Genomic DNA, 23705 nt, shown 5'->3' with positions numbered 1-23705 from the left:
GTGCGTGTGTGTGTGTGTGTGTGTGTGTGTGTGTGTGTACACGCAAGCTAAAGAGGAAGATCTTCCCTTGTCCCTCTCAGCCTCAGCTTCTGGTCACCCCAGGATTTTTCTTTGTGCCTTAGCTTTGAGATGCATCTCTGGATCTCCCCATGTGGGACACACTCTGCATGTCTGTCCTTCTCCTTTATCAAGACACCACTAAGAAGGGATCAGAACCCCCACTAGTCCAGTTTGACCTCACTAACCTCAACAACAACAACAACAAAACTCTTATCTCCAAAGAAAGGTCACGTTCACAGGTGGCGTGGTTAGCACTTCCGTGGAAGCTGCTGGGGAACACAGCCCACAGCATGGCAAGCCTCTGACAGTGAGACTCATTCTGAGGCTGGAATGGTGCAGGGCGCTCCAAGCACTCAGAGATGGACAAGCCGCACTTGCTTCCCCATGAGTTCACCCTGCATGCCCTTCACAATCGGGCCCCAGGTCGTGTCAAACTCCTCCCCTGATGTTTTCTCACCATCCACCCTGCACTGTAAGGACAGGGACGGAACAGAATTGAGAATGAAAGCCTCCATGTAACCCATCTCATGCAAAAAGAGAACCATTCTTCGGGCCCTGTCTCAACGAGATCTCGAATGGCCATCCCGGGCATAGTGAGTCTATCGAGCAAGTGCATCATTCATTAAACATGTGTTCAGTGCCTCCTATGAAGAAAGTCTTGTAGGTGTTGTGGCAAAGTCCTAGGGAAAATGCACAAAAAAAATCAGAGGAAGGCAGGTGTCTGCCCAGTACCCTGGACAGTTCCATGTGCCTGGCTCTTGTCCTATGACTCATTCATTGCTTGTTCAACAAGTACACATTGAACTTGGACTGCATACAACTAGTACAGTATAGTAGGTACTTGGGTGAGGGGGGTTCAAGATCAAGGGAATCTCCCTATAGGTTTTATCCCTATACAACTCAAAACTAAACTCACTGCCATTGAGTCAATGCTGAATCATAGCCACCTTACTGGACAGGCTAGAACTGCTCTGTGGGTTTCCAAGACGGTTAACACTTTACGGGAGTAGAAAGCTTCATCTTTCTCCTGCAGTGTGGCAGGTAGTTTCAAACCGCTGACCTTGCCGTTAGCAACCCAATTTGTAACCACTATGCTGGTAGGCCTAGGTTCTAGTGGGAGAAACCTTGTAGGTCAAAAAAAATCTTGATCTGATTGTTTCTTTTCTTTTTTTTTTATGTTGAAGATCTGATTGTTTCAGATCATGGACTCCCTGAGAAATAGTGCCTACCTCAGCTTCCCAAAGCCCAGTGGGGAGCAGGGCCCTGTCCACTGAACTGACCAAAAGCGGTCATAGCAGCCACCCAGAAGGCCCCTGGGAGACAGGAGAAGCGTGCTCTGAACAGCAGCTACTTCTCCTCTGTGCTCTGTCCCTCGGAGATCCCCTCTGGGCCTGAGCAGGGATAACTAGAGACCACAACATCTGAATTGCACCCCAACCCTCCTCTGTAGGTCCCTGAGGTTTGAAGAAAGGTTTCTGACAGCTACACAGTTCAAGGCCAGAGAGCGCCGGCCCGCTTTGGTCCCAGAGCCTTCCTGACTGCAAGACCAGAACTCGGTGCAGTGGTTTCCCGGCTTTGCTCATGGCTCAGAGAAGCCCTGTGCAGCTTCATGTCTGCTGAATTATCACCACCTGGTGGCTTCTGCTGATTTGTGTAAGAAAGAACAGCCTGGAGTAATGGAGTTTAATGACCAGTTGACATCGCAGATTTGTAGTTTTCTAAGGAGGCTTCACCGGGCTGTCACCGGGGCCTCGTTAATTCTCCACGCGTAGCGCCAGGCCCATGAGGAGCTGGTCTGTACTTAAAGGATCCATGCTCACCTCCCATTGCTCAGCCCAGTGTCGAACACCTCCCTCTGGGCAAAAGTCCTACCTCACAGCCAATCCCAGTTACTCCTACTGCAGTTAGCCCCTTTGTGCTGGCTTTGACAACAGTGGGGCGGAATACAAACGTGTGTACTCAAAAGTCATCCTACGATCCCTGGATGTGCAACGCAAACGTCCCCATCTGTGGTGGGCACATCATTTCGTGTCAATTTGAAGGTGTATAAGAGTGTAGGAGTGGAGTCCAACCCTGTCAATCAGGTTATAGCCTGCTGGTGCCTCCTTGTGGGCATGGTCTTCTCAGAAGGAAAACCCAAGGAAACTTCCTCTCTCTTCCCTCACCTTCCTGTTTGCTGGCTGCCACACTGAGAGCTGCCAGAGCTCTGCCCTGTTTCCACCAATCTTGGATTCACATGGCTCTACACCTGCTGGCCTGTGAGCTTCCTGTATTCTGCATCATTGTGTGTGGCTGCATAAGTCCAAACAGAGACTTATAGACTAGTGTCAGAATGATGGACTTGAGTCGGACTGGGCTGGAAAGTTTTCTTGATACACAATTACTTCCTGATAAACCCTAACCCTAAACCCTGTACTTAAACCTAAACAATAAACCCTAAACCCTAACATTCAACCAGAAACACTAACCCTGACCCTAAAACTAACCATAAACCATAAATCCTAAACAATAACACTAACCCAAACCTCAACCTTAACCCTAACACTAATCCTAACCTTAAACTCTAACCATAAACCCCAAACCATATCCCTATACCCTAAATCCTAAACCCGAAATCCTAAATTGTAAACTCTAAATCATAAACCCAAACACTAACCTTAATGCTAACCCTAATCTTAACACTAAAACCCTAAACTTTACACACTAACCCTAAACCCTAACTCTAAACTATAAACTCTAAACCTTTAACCTAACCTCACACTAAACCCTAAACCCTAGACATATCCCTAAACCTCAAACCCTAAACCCTAAACTAACCCTAAAGCTAACCATAAAACATAAATCCTAAGCTTTAAACCCTAATCCTAATCCTAAACCTTACACCATATCACTAGACCCTAAAATTTGAACCCTAAATTCTAAACCCTAACCCTAATCCAAAAACCTAAAGCCTAAACCCCAACCCTAACCATAAACCCTAAATCATAAACCTTATACCCTGACCCTAACCCTAACCCCTAAACTCTAAACCCTAAATTCTAAATCCTTAACCCTAACCATAAACCATAAACCTAACCCTAACCATAAACCATAACCCCTAAGCTTTAGCCCTCATCCCTAAACTTTAAAACCTAAACTTCAAACCCTAAAACATAAACCCTAACCTTAACCTGAGACCCTAACCCTAAACCCTAAATGCTAAACCCTAAACCAGAACCCCTTACCCATAAAGCATAAACCCTAACCCAAACCCTAATTCCTAAATGTTACATCCTAATCCTAAACTCAAAATCCTAAACCCCAAACCCTAACCCTCTGTAACTACCACAACCTGTAACCAAAAGGTTAGCCATGATGAAACCACCAAGCAGCATGAAAGTCCTGGTGATCTACTTCCACCAATTTACAGCCATTCGAAACCAGACAGCGCTCAGGTCTGCTCTGAAACACTTGGGCTTGCCAAGATTTGGACTTGACTTGAAGGCCATGGGTAGTTGGTGTGGCACTCAGAACCCCCCCGTGGTGGCGTCACCCTGTGGATGGCCTTGACAGCGTACCTCAAATCACCCTGGCACACACGATGCACAAGGAAGAGGACACGGGCTTCCCAGGCCTGCCGGTGTAGTTTTGAGGCCCAGCTCCATGAACTTGACAAACATATTCCCTTCCCTAAGCAGTGACTGCTCATCTACAAAGTGGGGACAAAGATGCCAACCCTCAAGGGTGAGCTGTGAACACGGAGGGGGCTCACTCAGCAAAGAGCCTGCTCAGAAACATCCTACTCAACAGACCTCCCGCATCGGGATGGACGCTCTGTCCATCCGCACAGTAACTGCACCTGACCTGGTTTTCAACATGTGCTGTATTTTTGTTTGTTTGTTCGTGTTGGGGTTTATCTCAGGTGCATTATGTCATTGGGAGTCACCTCTTTGAATGTATGTGCTGTGTTTTTCTGTTTTTCAGTATATGAAACCCAGGACTGAAGATCCTATGTGTACAGCAAGTAGAACAAGGGTTTCTGGGAAGTGGGGTACATTGGACGGGGTGGGTGTAAAAGGGAGACGATGTCCAGGAAGGAAACGAATATTTGGAAACGGATTGTGCAATCCTGCTGGATGTGACTGAGTCACGGAATGATATGATCTATATACTAACTCCCAATTTTTAAAAATTAAATAAATAGCAACCCTCCCATTTTTTACACTTAGCATATAATCCATCTCGCTGTGGAAGGAGGACTTCACAGATTTAGGGCTGTGCAAATTGACATACACTTGAAGAGGCAGGATGAAGTAGACACTCTATTGAGTGGGTATATAGAGTAAGCCACATTAAAATGCGAAAAAATAAAATAAATCAATAAATAACATGAGAGCAAAGAGACAATAAGATGAGCCCAGCAGTGAAGCTAGTACGGGAATCATGGGCTTCCGGGCTGTATTGTGTATGTTCATAAGAGACGGACAAACATGTAACCCAACAGCTTCCTAGAAGACAGCCAAGGAGCACCTGGGGTCAGTGGCCTAACAGTGGCTCCTGGACAAGGGGAACTGAATCAGTGAGTTCCCAAGAAAAGCATTTTTGCACACCCAAAGTTGTCAGTATATATTATAGATGTTCCCCTCGGCCCAACAGTCCTTTTCTAGGATGCTAACTCCGAGAGAAGGGGGCACATGTTCAGAGGATGCACAGTGAACATTCGGTCCCCGCAGTGCACTCGGCCACGGCACAGTGCAATGAAAGCAAGTTATGTCTCCATCGAGGGGTCTGATGAACTGAATTCTAGTGCACCCAGACTGTGGAGCCTGATGCAAACACAAAAAAACATCAACTGAAAGAATGGCTTAGGTCCATGGACGTTAGCATGGAGGATCTACAAGTTGCTTCCAGCCGGGGCAAGCAAAACAGGGCTGAGAGGAGGGAGGAGGAAGTCAGCTTGCAGAAATTCACGTGCCCTTCATGTAGGATCTAGAAAGAAATAACTTCATCCATGTAAAACTATCCACACTGCCGGGGAGGAGATCAGATGGTGGAGGAAGGGCCTTTTCTGCTTTGTGCTCTGTGCATTGGTGGGTTTGGTTTTTGTAGGTCGAGAACAATCCTTTAAAGAACAAAGGGAGATGCTGGCATTCTGAAAGCTAAGTGTTCTTAGGTTGTTGTTGTTGTTGCATCAAGCTGGTTCCAATCCCTAGCGACCCCTAGCACAACAGAGCTAAACACCACCGGGTCCACGCCATCCTCACAATGATCCTTAGGTTTGAGCCCATTGTTGCAACCACTGTGTCCGTCCGTCCGTCCATCCATCCATCCATCCAAGGGCCTTCCTGTTCATGGCTTGCCCCTCGACTTTACCAAGCATGATATCCTCCTCTCCCGGCTGGTCTCCCCTGACAACATGTCCAAAGCATGTGAGACAAAGTCTCACCATGCTCGCCTCTAAGGAGCAGTCTGGCCAAGTCTTCCAAGACAGGTCGGCTTGTCCTGTGAACGGTCCACGGTATTTGCAATATTGAACGTACTTGGGCAGGGATGTTGTACGCATGTTAAACTAATGTTGAAGTTGATCATCGTGCAATGTTTATGAACAAAGATGACCTCTTCGGGAGGCGAGATTCGCTGGTGTCCTTCGAGTTAAACGGTCATGAGGCCTGCAACTTACTTTTCAAAGAACGGGCAAGAGAAAAATAACAAATAAAGTAAGAATATTTCGAGTGTGTATAAGGAGAAGGGCCCAGATGGTACAGAACAGCTTGTACTTGACTGCTAACAGAGAGGCTGGTACTGTGAACCCACCCAAGGCCCTGTGGAAGAAAGGTCTGCCGATCTGTCTCCATGAAGACCACACACGCCCAAGAAAACACCATCAAGCAGGTCTGCTGAGCTGCACGTGCCGTCGCTGTCAGTTGGCATAGATTAGCTTCTGTTGCTTCACTTGGATTTCGTTTCGTTTGGGGCTCTTGTGTCAGAGAGCAAATTGGAAAGCTGCTCTATCATGCTATCTAGCCATAGTGGGGGCGGGGGAGGGTGTTTCTAAGGAAAGGGTCGCAATGAATCTGAGTGAGCTCGAAGGTGCTAGAGGAAGTAAAAGAGTCAGCCCACCAGTCATCAAATGCTGGAAATGTCACCTAGTGGGGGATTTAGTCTGCTGGGACCCAAATGTAGCAGCTCCCTCTTGCAGTAAACATTGTATTGACAAGTTGAGAATGTTCTAATTCAGCAAGTTTGGGTGCACGAAGCCTTCTGGGCCAGCGGGTCAATGAGCTAAGCCCTGGAGCCTGGCCCCTGCAGCCCTGCCAGACCAAGGCCGCCCCCGGGCCTTGAACCATAGCACAGCCTCTGTCTCCTCGCTCAAGGCCTCGGTTCGCGGTGACACACCTGTTAAACACTCCCTCAGTGTGGTGTAGAACTTAGGGTGTAGAACTTGCTTGCTTTTCTCGGAATCTTGGAAGCAGTTGGGTCTTTTTTAACGTTTTATTGGGGGCTCATACAACTCTTATCACAATCCATTCATACATCCATTATGTAAAGCACGCCTGTACATTGAAGCAGTTTTTAAGCAGGTAGCAAACCCCATTGCTTCCCTCGGCCGCTTGCAGAACTAACCTTAGAATGTCTCCAATTGACCTGGTCTCGTCTATGGCTAAAACAGTGTCAGGCATCCTGTCAGCAGGGCCTTTTACCTGTCAGCAGCAAAGGCGAAGGCGGCGAGCTTGCTTTGTTTTTTGTTTTTCAGTCAGAATCCTCTTGAGAACCATGAGTTTCTTTTCTTGGTTAAAATCAACTCTTTGGCAGTGAATTTGGGTTTCTTTGAAGTAAAGGTTATATGGGAATGAACTGCACGACTCTGGCAACTTGTCTGAAAGCTTGAAATTTTTTTCCAAACAAAAGAGTCTCTGGAAATTACACATGCCTTCTGCCTTTTAGAGTGGAGACCTCCGTGTGCCCACCTGCTCGGGTTCCAGGAAGACCCCCATCTGGGGATCCTTTTAGGCATAGAAGGTGGAAACCCACCCGTGTCTTGGTTGATACTTAAAGGCACTCAACAGCGGGAGATGAGGAAGCCCAGAGTGAGAGGTCTTGTTCTATTGTAAATGCCACTCATCACCTGTGTCCTTTGGAAGAACTCTGGGCCGCAGGTTCTGTTAGGCAGGTGTGCTCCTCTCAGTCCGCGCTGAGATTGCTTCCCACCTGCAAACAGTTTGTTCTTAAAGGGCACCGTGTGAGTGCCTGTGCTCTTGCCAACGTTCCCAGGAAATGAAAACAGCTGTTGGTAGGGGAGACCTCAAGGGCGGAGGCTGGGTTCTCAATGAAAAAAGAAGAAGAAGAAGAAGAAGAAGAAGAAGAAGAAGAAGAAGAAGAAGAAGAAGAAGAAGAAGAAGAAGAAGGAGGAGGAGGAGGAGGAGGAGGAGGATGAGGAGGAGGAGGAGGAGGAGGAGGAGGAGGAGGAGGAGGAGGAGGAGGAGGAGGAGGAGGAGGAGGAAGAAGAGGAGGAAGAGGAGGAGGAGGAGGAGGAGGAGGAGCCCGGTGATTCAATAGACCAAATTTTGGTTTTTAAACCGATTTTGATATTGGTGGTCAAGACACAGATCTGTGTCTGCCTGAAGCCCACAGACTTAGGGGAAATAAATGGGACCAGAGTACTCAACCACAACTTGAAGTGGGCAGGTATCATCCTGGAAAGGGGTCGAGGCTGGAGCTGGGCTTAGGAGCGGGGTGCGGGGAGGGATGCATGTGCTTTGTTCTAGAACCAGGAGCCACCCTGGCCTGCCCTCCAAGGTGTCCAGGGACTAAGAAACCTTGGGGGGGGGGTGCTCAGGTGGGGAAGCCTGCCAGAGCTTCAGAGGCTGCCGGCTAGGATTGGGTTGAAGTGGTCCTGGGCCTGTGGGCTCTGGGACAGCATTGGCAGCAGCCACTGTATGTGACCCTCTGCAGTACTGACTTCCCTGCTCCTTCCGGAGAGACTTGTTGGAAGTCCCGCCTGGCCTTCCACGAGGCTTTGGAGAATTGGCGACAGCCTGACCCCCTCCTTCAGAAGGGCCTGAGTCAGCAGATCAGCAGAGACCAGCTGGACCCAACAATCCCAAGAAGATAATTGATCACACAGACAACAACAGCAAGGTAGTAAAGGGGGCAGGGGAGCAGAACACTAATGCAATGCAAGGCCTGGGAAGCCGCCCAGAAACAGGCGGAAGGTAGGAAATTGTAGGGAAGCTCATTGTAGGGAAGCTCATTGCCCAAAGGTACCCAACTTTGAATTCACATCACAATAATTTGAATATTCATATTGAAGTGTCATTTGAATCTAGCGGGATGCGGGACAAGGGGTTTATTTTCTTACAGTTAATTTTTTTTACAAAATCAATTTCTTTATTTTTATTTTTTCTTACAGTTAATTTTTCATAGAAACTATCATTCCTTTTTTTTTAATAAATTAACCCCATTTATTACAGGCCAGAGAGGTTCCAGGGAGTGGAACTTCTATTGGTCTTTCAATTCTTTCAGGCTTCTGATGGTGGACTTCCCTATGCCAGCAGCGGTGGTGGTGGAGGGCCAGGCCCCACCCGCAACCGCTCTCGTGCAGGGGACACAGTGCCAGATGCCCACTGCGCGTCTCTTCACGTTGGTTTTGCCGCAGAAGGAGCAGGTGTACTCGGTATGTTGGATGATGTGAATTTTCTTCACAATTTTCCCTGAGGAAGGCTCTGTAATGGGTCCCCAATTTATCCACGATCCCGACCTTCTTGGTGCCTTTGCCCATCTCCCCACAAACCTAGTTCCAAGCCAGTGAGGCATTCTTTTTTTTTAACTATTATTTTTTTAATTAAAAATAAATGCGTGTTGCATGCACTCCTCAAAGGTCCTGAAGCATCGGGAGGAGGCGAAGACTCAATGCACCTGTGAAGAAATGAACTCTTTGCTCACTTGCCCTGGTTCTTGGTGGAAAAACGACTTCAAAGATTTTCCGCCAAAGCTCTGAGGGGTTTCTTTTGCTCGACTTTTCTAGGGAGAGTTTTTTACTTTTATACCTTTCCTGGATTAAGATGGAGACAATTTAGTTGGATACTTTTTGTCCGGTCCTGGGCTGCAGCCTAGCCTGTGATTGATATGCATCTTGAAGGGATTGGTCAGTACACTATGCAGATGAGGTGACTGTAGCCAACTATGCAAATGCAGTGTCTGTGGCCTAGGAAGAGGGGATTTGCAAATTTAAATTCTGGGCTCTGAAAGAATCCCCCTAGCAGTCTCTTTAAAGCACAGAAAGTACTTGAGTGCCATCTACTGGTCTGGATGAGTAATTGTTTAGAAGCAAGAAGAGGAAATCACAGCTATTTGATGTACACATTTATTGTGCTGATGTTGCAGTTTTAGGATCAGAGGATGCCTTCTTGAACAAAGCAGGCTAGCAGTCTGCCTTCAGAGAAGAAGCGCTGTATTGGAAAGTAGAGAATGTCAGGGATTGCAAGTGCTGTGGAGAGAAATTGAGCCGGTGTCGGGAAACTGCATGGAGTACCTGGGTGGGGCAGTTACATGCCTCGCTGCTAACCAGGACTGGTCATTCCAGCCCACCGTGGTCCCTCAGAGGAAAGGCCTGGCGATCTGCTTCCAAAAACCGGTTGTGGTAATTCCCGTGGGGTGCCCAGGAGTCAGATTCCATTTAACAGTGACTTGTTTGTTTTGTGTATAGTGGGCTTGTCGGCCATACAAATGAAGAGCTTTGACTGTCATTTGTAGTTCATAAAGCCAATGTTCCACATCCTCTATTGATGGGGACCTGGTCTCTTAAAAGCTTGTGAGTGACCTCTCTGCGACGCGGTGATCTCGCCCTTTCAGGAGCAAAGAGGAGTGAAGCCCACAGAAGGTATATGGAACAATTAGTCCAAAGGATGGATGGACCACAGGAGCCCCAGGCTCAACACCATGACACCAGAAGATCGAGATGGTGCCCGGCTACCATTGCTGACCATTGGGGAAAGAACTACAATAGGAGGTCCAAGATAGAGTACAAGGGGCCATGGGACGAAACAACTCACTGGTCTGAGACTGGTGGAACCCTTGAGGTCACTTAGACTCGCTTCAAGGCTGGAACTGAACAGACCCGCGTGGCTCAACTTTCTGGCCAATAAGATGAGTGTGTTAGTCTGGGAAGACTAGAGAAACAAATGCATAGACACTCATGTGTATAGGAAAGAGCTTTATATAAAGAGTAATTAATTGTACATTAAGAAAACACCCCAGCCCAGTCCAGATCAAGTCCATAAGTCTGGTATTAGCTCATATGTCCAGTACCAGTCTGTAAATTCCTCTTCAGACTCACGTAACACATGCAATGATGCTGAGTTCAGGAAGATCACAGGCCAGTGGGTGGAAAGTCTTGTGGATCCGGTGGCCGTGGAAGTACCGTAGCACTGGTGTGGGTCTCCACATGGCTCCTCCAGCTCCAAGGCTCTGACTCCATCGGCATCGCTCCATGTGGCTTGTCAACAGGAATGTCTAGCAGGGAGTGAGTGTTTGTATTTATCTCCTTAGCATCAAGCTGTGACCTGACAGGCTAAACCCCACCCCTTCACTCTTAACAGTGTTAAGTTGACAAGAGATTGTATGATTGCCACAATGAGCAATATCACTAGGGAGACAGCATTCCTTAGAAAAATCAACCATCGCTGACTCACTCAGTGCCATTTCGACTCCTAGCAACCCTCTAGGGCAGCGGTTCTCAACCTGTGGGTCGCGAACCCTTTGGGGGTCGAAAACCCTTTCACAGGGGTTACCAGATTCTTAACAGTAGCAAAATTACAGTTATGAATTAGCTACAAAATTAATTTTACGGTTGGGGGAGTCACCACAACATTAAGAACTCTATTAAAGGGTGGTGAGATGAGGAAGGCTGAGAACCACTGCTCTAGGGGGATGTAGATCTGCCCTCAAGAGTTTCTGAAGCTGTAATTTTCTTCCCGCTAGTTGTATTGATCTATAACTCACATAGCCTATGTTTCCATAATTCCATGGTATTTTAAAAGAGTTGTCTATGCATCACCACAATCAGATCTAAAACATTCTCCCCTCCCCTATATTCATTATTTGCTCCCCATTTCCCTCCATTTCTCCCCAGTGCTATTATATCCATTATTGTGTGACTATATCCACCTATCCAGTGTTTCATATACTGGGAAACATACCCAGAAAAGCAGCAAATGCATTTTAGAAAGTGAGGAAGGAAGGAAGACAGAACCAGTGACAATATTAAAATAAACAAGGGGGGAAACCTCTGTGGAGAAAAAAATGCAGGAAATATTTAAAACTAAAACAAATCCAAAATGAGCCAAGAGGAAGCTCAAATGACCAGGTAACACAATATAACCTAATTCCATCTGCCATAATCAAGCTTACAATGTTCTGTCTGAGAGCAAGGTTATCCATGTCCCTCACCTGTGGTCAGAGAGGATCACCAGAGGCTTAATCCACACAGGGATTATCCCACGCTCATCCACAGCCTTCTGCAAATTGGGTGTTCACAATTTAAGTGGATACTTTTCTCTCCTTTGTGTTTGGATCTTTTCATTAATCATCCTTGGATCACACAGGCTGGTACGCTTCTTCCACGTGGCCTTGGTTGGTACCTCACTTAGATGGCTGCTTGTTTGAATACAAACCTTTAAGATCTCAGACGCTATCCTTTTTGATAGCCAGGCACCATCTGCCTTCTTCACCACCCTTTACTGTAGCACCCATCTCTTTAGTGATAGCTTCATGAGGGTGAGCCTCATGAGAGTCATAAGAACTAAATTTTCTTGAATCGGGACTAAAATGGGAGCCCAAAATCCATTCCGCTTGCCTATCGAGTATGTATGTCTCTGGTTTACTTTAGCAGCCTCATTCTCATGTCATGACAGAGAACGGGCTCGATCACCCCGCTGGGGTATAAAGGAATTCTAATGAGAGTGTCAGTGGCACGGCACTTCCCACACTGTTGAGAAAGGGAAGCTACCAAGGGCAGACAAGCTCTGAGCACAATCCGTGAGGGTCCATTTGTACAGACTGAACTCTGACGTGATTGAGCTCTGTTCATACTGACCACGGGGGTTGGTGATGGGGGAAATTTCTAGTGCCGTTCATTCACAAGGGCAGAACCTTGCCTATCATATTCCTTTGCATTCCGTAGTAAAGCAAGGAGGGCATTCAAATAGTCAGTGGAGGGTGGTTCTGAGCCACCTTTCGCTGGATTCCCACAAAGTAAAGCTCCTCACCAAGGTCCAGCAACCACCGATGCCACAGCCTTGGTGCGGGGGCATCTGTTTCTTCTCACACCATGGAGTTTCAGTCCTGAGTCCAAGAGCTACGGGTTAGTGTGAGGTAAAGCCCAGTTGGTTCAGTGGGATTTCCACATTGAGTCCTGGTGTGACCTATGAGGGATGCCGTGATCCCTGTAAGGACAGAGTCTAAGATCCCCATAGTACATAGGACACAGCGTGGGTCACCAAGAGTTGGATAGAAACTAGGTCCGAGTGGCTAATCAGGAACATAGCACCAGGCTTATCCTCCCTGTGGGTGCTCTGTAATTAGTGTTGTGTCCCTTCCCAATGTGAAGTTGATCCTCCCTATTTATCTACCAACAGAAGTGTAAATGCCTCCTCTGAAATCTAGGTGTCCCCTCCCCTGACCTTGGGGTAACTAGAAAGACTCATCTTTCTCCCAAGAAGCAGCCGGTGGATTTGAACTGCCCAACCCTAATCCATGACACCACCAGAAGATAAAAAAAAAACCTCACTGTTATCAACTCAATTCAGACTCATGGAGACCCTGGCGGCACAGCGGTTAGGCGTTGGGCTGCGATCTACAAGGTTAGCAGTTCAAAACCACCAGTGGCTCCTTGGGAGAAAGAGGAGGCTTTCTGCTCCCAGGAAGAGTTGCAGTCTCGGGAACCCACAGGGACGGTTCTACTCTGTGCTGTAGGGTCGCCACGGGTCACCAAGACCAGGAGGGCCCCTTACAACCAACCATCAGAGCTCAAGGGGGTAACATTTTCCCAGGGATCAAACTCCAGGGACTAGAAGGGAGAGGAGAGAAGATTGGATAGAAATAGCAAACCGGAAGGAAGGAAGTGGAGAGATTACGGTCAACGTCATGAATCAAATTGTTGAATGAAGAACCAACGTGCTCTGGCATCTTTCACCCGAATCACAATATCAGGTTACATACAAACGAACATTCATTTGGCATTTTGGTTTTGTGGTTTTGCTCTGAAAGCTTTTGCTTCATGTGAGCCTCTTGGTCAACTGAGGCTCAGAGAACAGAAGCCAACACACAGGGAGTCGGTGCACAAGCAAAGAGTGGACTGACGCTCCCACGGGTTGCCTCCAGCCTGGCTGGAGGGGGGCATCTTCTAGAAGCTCTTGGAGCTGTTACACAACAGGAAATGCCCCAACCTGGAGCCCCAGCCTGCCTCCCTCTTCTCCGAAAGAGGAAGAGAGCTTGTGGCAGGCTCCGAGTGGGTGCCTTGTGAGCAGGCAGGAGCTGTTCTGCTTTCGGGTAGGAATGTTTACTAAACAAAGCAGATGGAGCAGACAGCGCCCCCCACCCCACCCAGCCTGGGTCACATGACAGGGTTCTGTGAGCCCAGAAAACCCTCAGGGGCTAGGCAAGAAATGGCCTCTCATGTTTCAAGGGAAGGAGCCACCTATGCTGAGAACAGGACACTGAATCACACAACGCCCCTCTATCTGCCCTTGGCTCTGCCAGAGGGCTCTGGACGATGGGCTGCCTCACCTGGGACCATCCGTGCACGCTGTGTGTGTGTGCCTGTGGGTCTAGGCCCAGGAGCAGCCAGTCTGTCTGGGCCTGGGAACCGGGCCTGTCTGACATCTGCAGTCTAAAACCCCCGTGAGCTTTTCTCCATGGGTTTTGAGTCGGAGAGGACTGATCACCCCGGGTGGTGAACCTGGTCACCTCCCTGGGCTCTGGAAGCCCACCTTAATTCGGCCTGGGCCCTGCCCCGACCCCCTTCCCTACCAACCGAAGGGCTGATGTTAGGAGGCCAGGTTCTGGGAGAGAAAAGAACCTGAGGACCGCAGAACAGGGAGTCACACACACACAGGCCCCTCCCACCTTTCCATCCCCCCCCCTACCTCCTCCCTCACTGCCTGGGGCCAGGACCCGACCACACCTTCAGCACCTGTTACAGCCTGACTAAGGCTAACATCCCCAATCCCTCTGGGCTCCTCCCTCGGGTGGCTTTTCCTGCCCCTCCCCTGCCCCACCCACCTCCCAACATCTATTATTAGTGGTTGGTCTGAAGTTTACAGAACTGAGTTCTTCTGGATGAGAAGAAGCTTCCTGGGCAAAGCGGAATGGTCCCAGTGGGAGGCTTGCCTTGGGAGGTGGAGAGACTTGCCCAGAGGAAGAGAAGGAATTGTTGTGGACCTGCCTGACACCGCAAACACCCGCAAAGAACTTCCAGGGGCAGAGATGGCGCACCGAGCCCACGGCCGGCTGGCCTGGTACTTGGAGGAGCTGAGTAAGAAGGAACTGCAGCAGTTCTGCCATCAGTTGCCCAAGGAGGCTTTAGGGGAAGGCTTTTCTGAGGCATCCTCTGCTCAGCCAGGGAAGATCAGGAGCAGAGAGGTGGCTACGCACCTGGTGACTCAATGTGGGGAGCAGCGGGCCTGGGACCTGGCCCTCCGCACCTGGCAGAAGATGGGGCTCAGCAGTCTGTGCTTCCGAGCCCAGGCAGATGTGGCTTTGATGTCAGGTGAGTGGACAGAGGGCCCTCATCCACTTTGGTCCCTGGGGTCCACCCCAGACTGAGTCCTCCCCACAGGCCTTCCTCTGGGCAATGATGAGGGACTCCCCCCGCCCCCCCCCCTCCGCCTGCCACCGCCGGGCAGAGGCAGTGACCACAGGCTAAGTTGGAGTTGGGCATCTCTTGCTGGACCCCAGCGCCCCACACCCTCTCCTGTCCTGTCCTCAGAAGCCAGAGAAGGAAGAAGCTGGCATTCCAAAGGATGTTGGCAGGGCTAACATGGGCGTCAAGCCCAGTCCTTGAGCAGCAGGGCACTTGGTTTTAAATAGACTGGGAGTTAGGCAGGAGCAGGTCCCAGTTCCCGTCCCCACCAGTTTTCCGCTCACTCCATTGCCTCTGTTTCTGCATGTATAACAGGAGAGAGAGGAAGAAGAGTCATGCTCGAACCACAGGATTGGGTGAGGGTTAAAATGATGACACCCGTTAAGCATGTAGCACAAAGTCTTGTCCCTAGCAAGTGCTCGCTAAACGAGAGCACCTGTTGCTGATGCTATGGCTGCTGCTGTAACGGTTCTTATTCCTCTTGGGAACCTGGGGAGTCAGAAGCTCTCGCTCCTTAGGAGAGGGCTGAGGCTCAGAGAATGGGAGTGGCTTACGCAGAGAGGTGGAGTCAGCGCCCAGCAAGCCACACCCATTGCCATCAAGCTTAGGGCCAGAGTAGACCCTAGCCCCAGGGTCTTGATCTTTACCAGAGGCCTTTTAAGGTAGGGACCCCTGGTGGTATAGTGTTTATGTGTTGGGCTGCTAACCACAAGGTCAGCAGTTTGAAACCCCCAGCTGCACCCATCAAGGGGTAGCCTCACACCTGGTGATTCAGTGTGGGGAGCCATGGCGCTGGGGACCTCAGTTTGGGGAAGGTATGGCAAGGGTGCTTGGGGGTATCTGGCTGTGTACTTTCCCTTCGCCACCACTGTAGTTCAAATGAATTGCTACAGGTGCTATATTCTTTCTTTCTTACTCTTTATTTGTATTTTTATCTTTTTTAAATCATTTTATTGGGGGCTCATACAACTCTTATCACAATCCATCACCCATCCATTGTGTCGAGCACATTTGTACATTTATTGCCATCATCATTCTCAAAACATTTGCTTTCTGCTTGAGCCCTTGGTATCAGCACCTCCTTTTTCACCTCCCTTCTCCCCTCCCCTCCCTCATGAACCCTTGATAATTTATAAATTATTATTTTGTCATGTCTTACATTGTCTGATGTCCTCCCTTCACCCACTTTTCTGTTGTCTGTCCCCCAGAGAGGGGGTTATATGTAGATCCTTATAATTGTTGCCCCCTTTCTACCCCACCCTTCCAATATCAACACTCTCAGCACTGGTCCTGAAGGGATCATCTGTCCTGGATCTCCTGTGTTCCCAGTTCCTTTCTGTACCATTGTACATCCTCTGCTCTAGCCAGATTTGTAAGATAGAATTGGTATCATGATACTGGTGGAGGTGGGGTGGGGCGGGGTTGGGGAGGAAGCATTAAAGAACTAGAGGAAAGTTGTATGTTTTATCATTGCTACACTGCAACCTGACTGGCTCATCGCCTCCCTGCAACCCTTCTGTAAGGGGATGTCCAGTTGCCTACAGATGGGCTTTGGGTCCCCAATCTGTACTCCCCCTCATTCACAATGATATGATTTTTTGTTCTTTAATGCCTGATCCCTTCAACACCTCATGATCACACAGGCTGGTGTGCTTCTTCCATGTGGGCTTTGTTGCTTCTGAGCTAGATGGCTGATTGTTTACCTCAACCCCTTAAGACCCCAGATGCTATATCTTTTTTAATAGTCGGTACCATCAGTTTTCTTCACCACCTTTGCTTATGCACCCATTTTGTCTTCAGCGATCATGTTGGGAAGGTGAGCATCATGGAATGCCAGTTTAATAGAACAAAGTGTTCTTGCATTGAGGGAGTACTTGAGTGAAGGCCCCATATCCACCTGCTACCTTAATGCCACTTTCGATAGATACTTGGCCTATCTTTTCAAAAAGAGATCACCAGATCTGACTTCCATGGTGCCTCCAAGTGGGTTCAAAGTACCAGCCTCTGCTGGTTGAGCAGACACCTTTCATGCCACCCAGAGACCAGAACCAAGGGAGGGGCACAAGTTTCCTGGGTCGCAGACTGGGCCATTTTGCCCAGTGGGATCGATGAGGGCATTGTTTTCTGGGGGACTGGTTGAGAGAGCTGTGAGGGGGGATCACAGTGGGTTTGCTGGTTTCACCTGGCCCCACCCCTGCCCCTGTGACAGCCCTCTCCTCTTGTCTCCATCCAGACCCTTCTTCTCCCTTTGGCTTTGCAAGTTCCCCCAGGCTGGGGTCCCCCAGCGGGCCCACCTCCACCGAGGTGCTGAGGTTGTGGGACCCTGATCTCGTGACACCCCTCCCGGTAAAGAGAAGAGAGAGCATGACCCTGGCTGATTCCTATGAACACAGAGCCGACAACCAGCAGGCGGGTCTCCATCCAGGTGAGTACGTACCTGTATGGAAACATGGGCCATGGTAGGATCTTGAAAGCAGTGCATCTAGAGGTGATCTTTCCAATTCCTAAAGGTGTTAAATTGCATCCCCTCCCATTGGCACCTGACAAAACTGAGACCTATGTGGGTGAGGCAGTGGATCTTACCAACTCTGGGGGCCATGTCAGACCTGATCCATGCCCAAGCAGAGCTCAGCTCTTTATCTGGACTCTAGGGACTGTTGAGATGAGAAGCATCCAGAAAGTTCCAAGAATGGCCCTGCCCAATCTATCTGATCTGAGCACACGGGTACTGATGAAGGGGGAGGAAGAGAGAGGGGAGCACATCCTGGCCCACCAGGCCATGAGGATGATGACCCCAGTTAGAGCAGCCAGTCCACAGAGAGGACCACATGGCCAGCCCCACTATGAGACATGACGTCCCTCACTGACCCATGGCCCGGCGGGGGACAGCACCAGAGACTCAGTGTGGGAATTGTGCCCGACCTGATCCCACCACACCGAGGCAAAGCACTGGGGGAGTGCAGCAGAACAGCAAGGGAATGGAGCGGCAAGGTCCCCAGGGAATGCTGAAGGTGGACTTTGAGGCCAGGGCGTGGTGCCCCAACAGACTGAACTGGAAAACACTCCTAAAGGCCAACAAACAATCCTTGAACTAACTACAAGCTTTTCTTTCTTGTTGTGTTTTGTTTTGTTTTGTTCTTTGTCAGTGGTTTGTTGTTGTTGTTTTGTTGTATATTGTTGATTGGTTTTGCTCTGTCTTGTTTTTGTGCATGTTATTATCTCTGCAGGTCTGTCTAAATAAGATAGGCTGATGAACAAGCTGGAGGAAAAACAATGGGACTGACAGTTCCGGGGGGAAATGGGATAGGGGGAGGTGGGGTGGTAAGGAAGTGGTGTTAACAAACCCAGGGACAAGGAAACAACAAGTGATTCAAATTGGTGGTGAGGTGGGTATGGGAGGCCTGGGAGGGCATGATCAAGGGTAATGTAATGAAGAGGTATTGCTGAAACCCAGGTGAGGATGGAGCATGATAGTGGGACAGGAGGAAAGTCAAGGGAAATAGAGGAAAGAGCTGGAAGGCAAAGGGCATTTATAGGGGTCTAGACAAAGACATGTACATATGCAAATATATATATGAGGATGGGGAAATAGATTTATGTGCCTATATTTATAGGTTTAGTATTAAAGTGGCGGAAGAACATTGGACCTCCACTCAAGTACTCCCTCAATGCAAGAATACTTTCTTCTATTAAATTGGCATTCTATGATGCTCACCCTCCCGACACAACCACTGAAGACAAAGTGGGTGAATAAGCAAATGTGGTGAAGAAAACTGATGGTGCCAAGCTATCAAAAGATATAGCATCTGGGGTCTTAAAGGCCTAAAGATAAACAAGCAGCTATCTAGCTCAGAAGCAACAAAGCCCACATGGAAGAACACACCAGCCTGTGTGATCACGAGGTTCCGAAGGGATCAGTTATCAGGCATCAAAGAACAAAAAGTCATATCATTAGGTGCACACCTCCATGATACGATTGCTGAGGACAAACGTGTGCATAAGCAAATGTGGCGAAGAAAGCTGATGGCTATCAAAAGGTATAGCGTCTGGGGTCTTAAAGGCTTGAAGGTAAACAAGCGGCCATCTAGTTCAGAAGCAAAAAGCTCACATGGAAGAAGCACATCAGCCTGTGTAACCACGAGGTGTTGAAGAGATCAGGTATAAGGCATCATCAGAACAAAAATATCTTACCATAGTGAATGAAAGGGGAAGTGCAGAGTGGAGACCCAAAGTCCATTTGTCGACCACTGGAGATCCCCTTGCAGAGGGGTCTAGAAGAGGAGATGAGTCAGTCAGGGTGTGATGTAGCACCAGTGAAGAATACAGCTTTCCTCTAGTTCCTAAATGCTTCCTCTCCCCACCCCACCCCCACACACACTATCATGATCCGAATTCTACCGTGCAAGTCTGGCTGGACCAGAGGCTGTACACTGGTGCAGATAGGAGCTGGAGGCACAGGGAATCCAGGGTGGATGATACTTTCAGGACCAGTGGTGTGAGTGGCGATACTGGGAGGGTAGAGGGAGGGTGAGTTAGAAAGAGGGGCCCGATTACAAGGACTACATGTGACCTCCTCCCTGGGGGTGAAGGGAGACGTTGGACAGGGCAAGATATGACAAAATGATAATTTATAAAGTACCAAGGGCTCCTGAGGTAGAGGGGAGCGGGGAAGGAGGGGAAAAAAGAGGAGCTGATGCCAGGGGCTTAAGTGGAGAACAAATGATTTGAAAATGATGAGGGCAATGAATGTACAGATTTGCTTTATTCAGTTGATGTAAGTATGGATTGTGATAAGAGTTGTATCAGCCCCTAATAAAACATTAAAAAAAAAAAAAAGGATGGCCCAGCCCTACACACAGGCCCCAAGAAGAGGTTAGGTTTCTTCCTTAGCCCAAGCCAGTTCCCTCTCCTGACTTCTCTTATTTCACTCTCTAAGCCACCCAGGCTGCAAACCTTGGCTACACCCCTGCCTCTTCCTCTTCTCAAGACAGCATCAGGAAGCCATCTCTCCCCACTCCCGAGGACAGGTCACTTGTGCCCACTCATGCGGCACTTAAGGCAGAGAGCCAGGGCTAGAACCCAGATAATATTCCTGGGGCAGCAGACTTTGTGAAAATCCCTTTGCCCAGCTCCTCCTGCCCCTCCCTTTCTCTTTCTCCTTCTCTGTGCCCCTCTCACCCCATCTGTGTTAGTCCAGGTTGACTAGACAAACAAATTCATAGACACTCATATGTGCATAAGAAAGAGCTTTATATAAAAAATCAATTGAACATTAAGAAAACATCCCAGCCCAGTTCAGATCAAGTCCGTAAGTTCGATATTAGCCCATGTGTCCATAAATTCCTCTTCAGACTCACGCAGCACATTCAATAATGCTGAATGCAGGAAGATCTCAAGCCAGTGGGTGGAAGGTCTTGTGGATCCAGTGGCTGCGGAAGCATCTCAGTGCCGGTGCAGGTCTCCACGTGACTCCTTCAGCTCTCTGAGTATCTCAACAGCAGGAAAGGAAGGCAGAGAGAGTGGGCCTGGCCTCCAGTGAGCTATTTATCTTGGTCACGCCTTCAAATGAGGTTATCTAGCTGCCACCTGATTGACAGGCTAAACTCCACCCCTTCACTCAAGTTGACAGGAGATTATGTAACTACCACACCATCCTCACTGAAAATCCTGCCCATGGTGGTTACAAGGTCAAGTTCAGTTGCCCTCACATTTCATCCTGACTCTTACCCCCTTGCTGTGCAACCTGGAACAAGTATTTCAGCCCTCTCTGTCTCTGTGTTTCCACCTCAGCCTGCATACTACTCCCATTTTCTCTCTTCACCACCCTCTGTCCCCAGCCCACAGTACAGAAATTGTATCTCTTTGAGCTACACATAAACACACCAGATAAATAAGTAAGTAACTCCACTTGTGGAGCATGTATGTAGGGCATAAAGTGATGACGACTTCTTAGACATAACCAAACACCGTGAGGGAATGAGTGGCTGGGCCTGGAGGACCCAGGACCAGAGTCTCAGGGGACATCAAAGGCAATGTTCTGCTCCCTACTGAGTACCGACTGGAGTAATGAAAGCTTATCCATAGTCATCTGAAATGCAGCTGCTGGTCTTTCACCGCCCAGAGGAAAGACAGGGTGATGAACGTAAAAAAAAATCTCGGAAACAATTAGTCCAATGACTCATGGACCATGCAACACCAGTCTCCACAACCCTGACACTAGAAGAGCCAGCTGGTGCCTGGCTACCTCTACTAATTTCTCTGAGAAGGACCATATTAGAAGGTCCAGGACAGAGTGGGAGAAAGAGGTGAAATAAAATCGTAAAGGGACCCGGCTTACTGGTCACATAGAGAATGCTGGGACCGCCACCGCCTAAGACTATGTCCCTTGGACTTTCAGGGCTGGCACTGAACTCACCCATATTAAGTAGTCAGCCCTTTAAGATCAAGAGGGCAGTATTTATACAAGTGCAGAGGGCTAGCAAGGATGGAAGAACAAAAACCAGAAACTCGGGGCAGAAATGAGCTAGTCATGGTACATCGGGGGGATTGCAAAGAATGAACTGACACAAAAATGCATATGAACTGTTGTGTGTAAAACTGATAGTTCAGTAAACTTTCACCCCATTTTAATAAAAAGTTGTCGTTTTTACTAAATCCATTTACACGAAAGTCTGAATGCATGATGGCGACTCTACTGAAGATATTTTAAGCAAGGATTTGACTGCTTGTATCTCTTTCTATTGAAGCTCCCTCTTACGCCTCCACCAACATGCTTCTTTTTCTTGCTCCTCCCCCGTGCCTAGTACCACCGGCTCTTCCCTTCTCTAGGACCTTGAGCAATTATGCTCTGCCCACAATTTGCACGGTCACGGCTGGTAAAACAGTGTCTGTCAGTCAACTGGACCTCTTTTGATGCCACTTGGTAATTAACTGCTTGCTACTTGCAATAGGGAGCTCAGTCATCCACCTGGCTTATACAGATTTTTCTACCTGTCATGCCCGGTACTGCCCACCAACAGGAGGCGGTAGACCCACTAGCGGTTGGCACATGGGGTTGCTCACTGCCAGGTCGGCAGTTGGAAACCACCAGCCCCTCCATGGAAGAAAGATGGATACATCCACTCCTTTCAAGGGTTACATTCCAAGTGTACTTAAGACCATTGAATGTGGATTGTTAGAATATTTGAAAGACTCCCCCAATAAAAGTATTAATTAAAAAATAAAAGAGTTACAGTCTCAGAAATCACAGGAGGTTCTGTCCTGTGCTGCAGGGATGCTATGAGGTGGAATCAACTCAACGGGCAATGAGTTTGGTTGGACAGAGAGAATGAAAGTGTATCTCCACCTTTACATGATGTTCAAAATGGGATGACCAACACCCACCTAATGGGAAGATTATGATTAGTGTGAACCACAATGCATATACTCAGCGAGTCATTCCTCGTAACACCCCCCCCACACACACAGGAAACCCTCCCTCGATGGTCTTCACGTGGTCCCCAGCCCACAACTCTCCAAGACAAGCGTCGCCTAATGCCCCCACATCCACAGCAGTGCTGGAAGCCTGTGGGTCCCCACCTCAGTTCAGCACAGAAGCAGGACAACAGAGGAATGCTGAGACTGAGTGGCCATGGGGTGAAATTTCTGGAAGCTGCTACACAGGTGAGACCCTGCTGAGCTCCTGGAGAGGGTTGGGGAGGCAAAGGGGTGGACAAAAATTCCCCTAGGGACTGGGTTGACCAACTACACAAAGGGACTCACCAGTACGGTGCCCCCACTTCAGCGTGGATGGGGTGTGAATGAAAACATGATGGGCTGGGTTGGACCTAGCGTCCAGTCTGCCTGTCCTTGGTCAAGTGCACATCCTTACAGTGTAACTTGTCAGACGTATCTGACAGGGTTGGTTAAAGGATGCGGACATGGGGCAACAGAACTAGAATGTTCTGGAGAACTGCCCTCATGTAGAGCTAGGCCTGGTCTGGATGCAGGAGAGAGAGAATAAGCTGCTCATGGTGGAGCAGATTACCTGGGTGAGCAACTGAGATCCAATCCTAGAGGGCATCTCTGGGACACTGTGCAGAGCACACCTCAGAGTGGTCTCTCCTGGAGAGTACATGCCTCTCTCCATTATTGGGCAAGAGCTCCTCCCTAGGCATTACTTCTTCGGCATTTCCAGCTTGGTCCATTCATGGGCCCAAAGAACCCACACACAGAGATTCAATCGCAGGTGATTGCAGACAGACTTCCTCAGTGATTGCTGAGGAGATATGGCTGGGAGCTGGCAGCAAAGCCTACCTATGACCTGTCTGCCTTGACTAGGTCCCTGGCTTAGAAAATGAGCCCTATTGGCCCTCTGTTTTCACTTCTGTAAATTGGGGGTGATCAGGAAAGATGGGCTGGACTTCTACAGGTAGGAAGTGGGCAGTGGAACTTCATAGCTGCTAACATCATTTGTCATTCAAGGCAGAGTTACATCTCCTGTGTCCACTCTTTATCCCCGACCCTTACTATGGGCAGTGCCTGGCCCAAAATCAGCACTTGATAAAGATTTGCAGAAAGAAAGACGGTCAGCGAGGGAGGATGACTTGGGAGTCCAGAGATGAGTGGACTGATACAAGTGATGCCTGGGTTGTTATCAGAGCCCCCAATAAAGTGACTCATAGAAATAAAAACTTTTAAAGAGATGAATGGGGTTTCTTTCCCAGAGGCCTTTCAGTACACCAGAGAGGACATACCAGGGTCTTCATCGACAGTGAGTGGCAGAGAGGGGGTGCCTAAAACACTTGATCAATGAATGAGCAGACAA

At 48.7% G+C, this 23705-nt stretch overlaps 1 protein-coding gene across 1 annotated transcript in view; it reads left to right on the top strand.

The window, feature by feature from the left end:
• The first annotated feature begins 14523 nt into the window (after positions 1-14523).
• Positions 14524-23705, top strand: part of NLRP1 (NLR family pyrin domain containing 1) — a 57554-nt gene continuing 48372 nt past the window's right edge. The window contains exons 1-3 of the mRNA XM_075559590.1: positions 14524-14806; positions 17133-17324; positions 22367-22561. Of these exons, the coding sequence (XP_075415705.1) occupies positions 14524-14806; positions 17133-17324; positions 22367-22561 (670 nt within the window). The remainder of the gene's footprint in view (positions 14807-17132; positions 17325-22366; positions 22562-23705) is intronic.

The sequence above is a fragment of the Tenrec ecaudatus genome, chromosome 10 (genome assembly GCF_050624435.1).
Source record: "Tenrec ecaudatus isolate mTenEca1 chromosome 10, mTenEca1.hap1, whole genome shotgun sequence".
In the NCBI taxonomy this organism is placed as follows: domain Eukaryota; kingdom Metazoa; phylum Chordata; class Mammalia; order Afrosoricida; family Tenrecidae; genus Tenrec; species Tenrec ecaudatus.
This window is presented reverse-complemented; position numbering and strand designations above follow the sequence as displayed.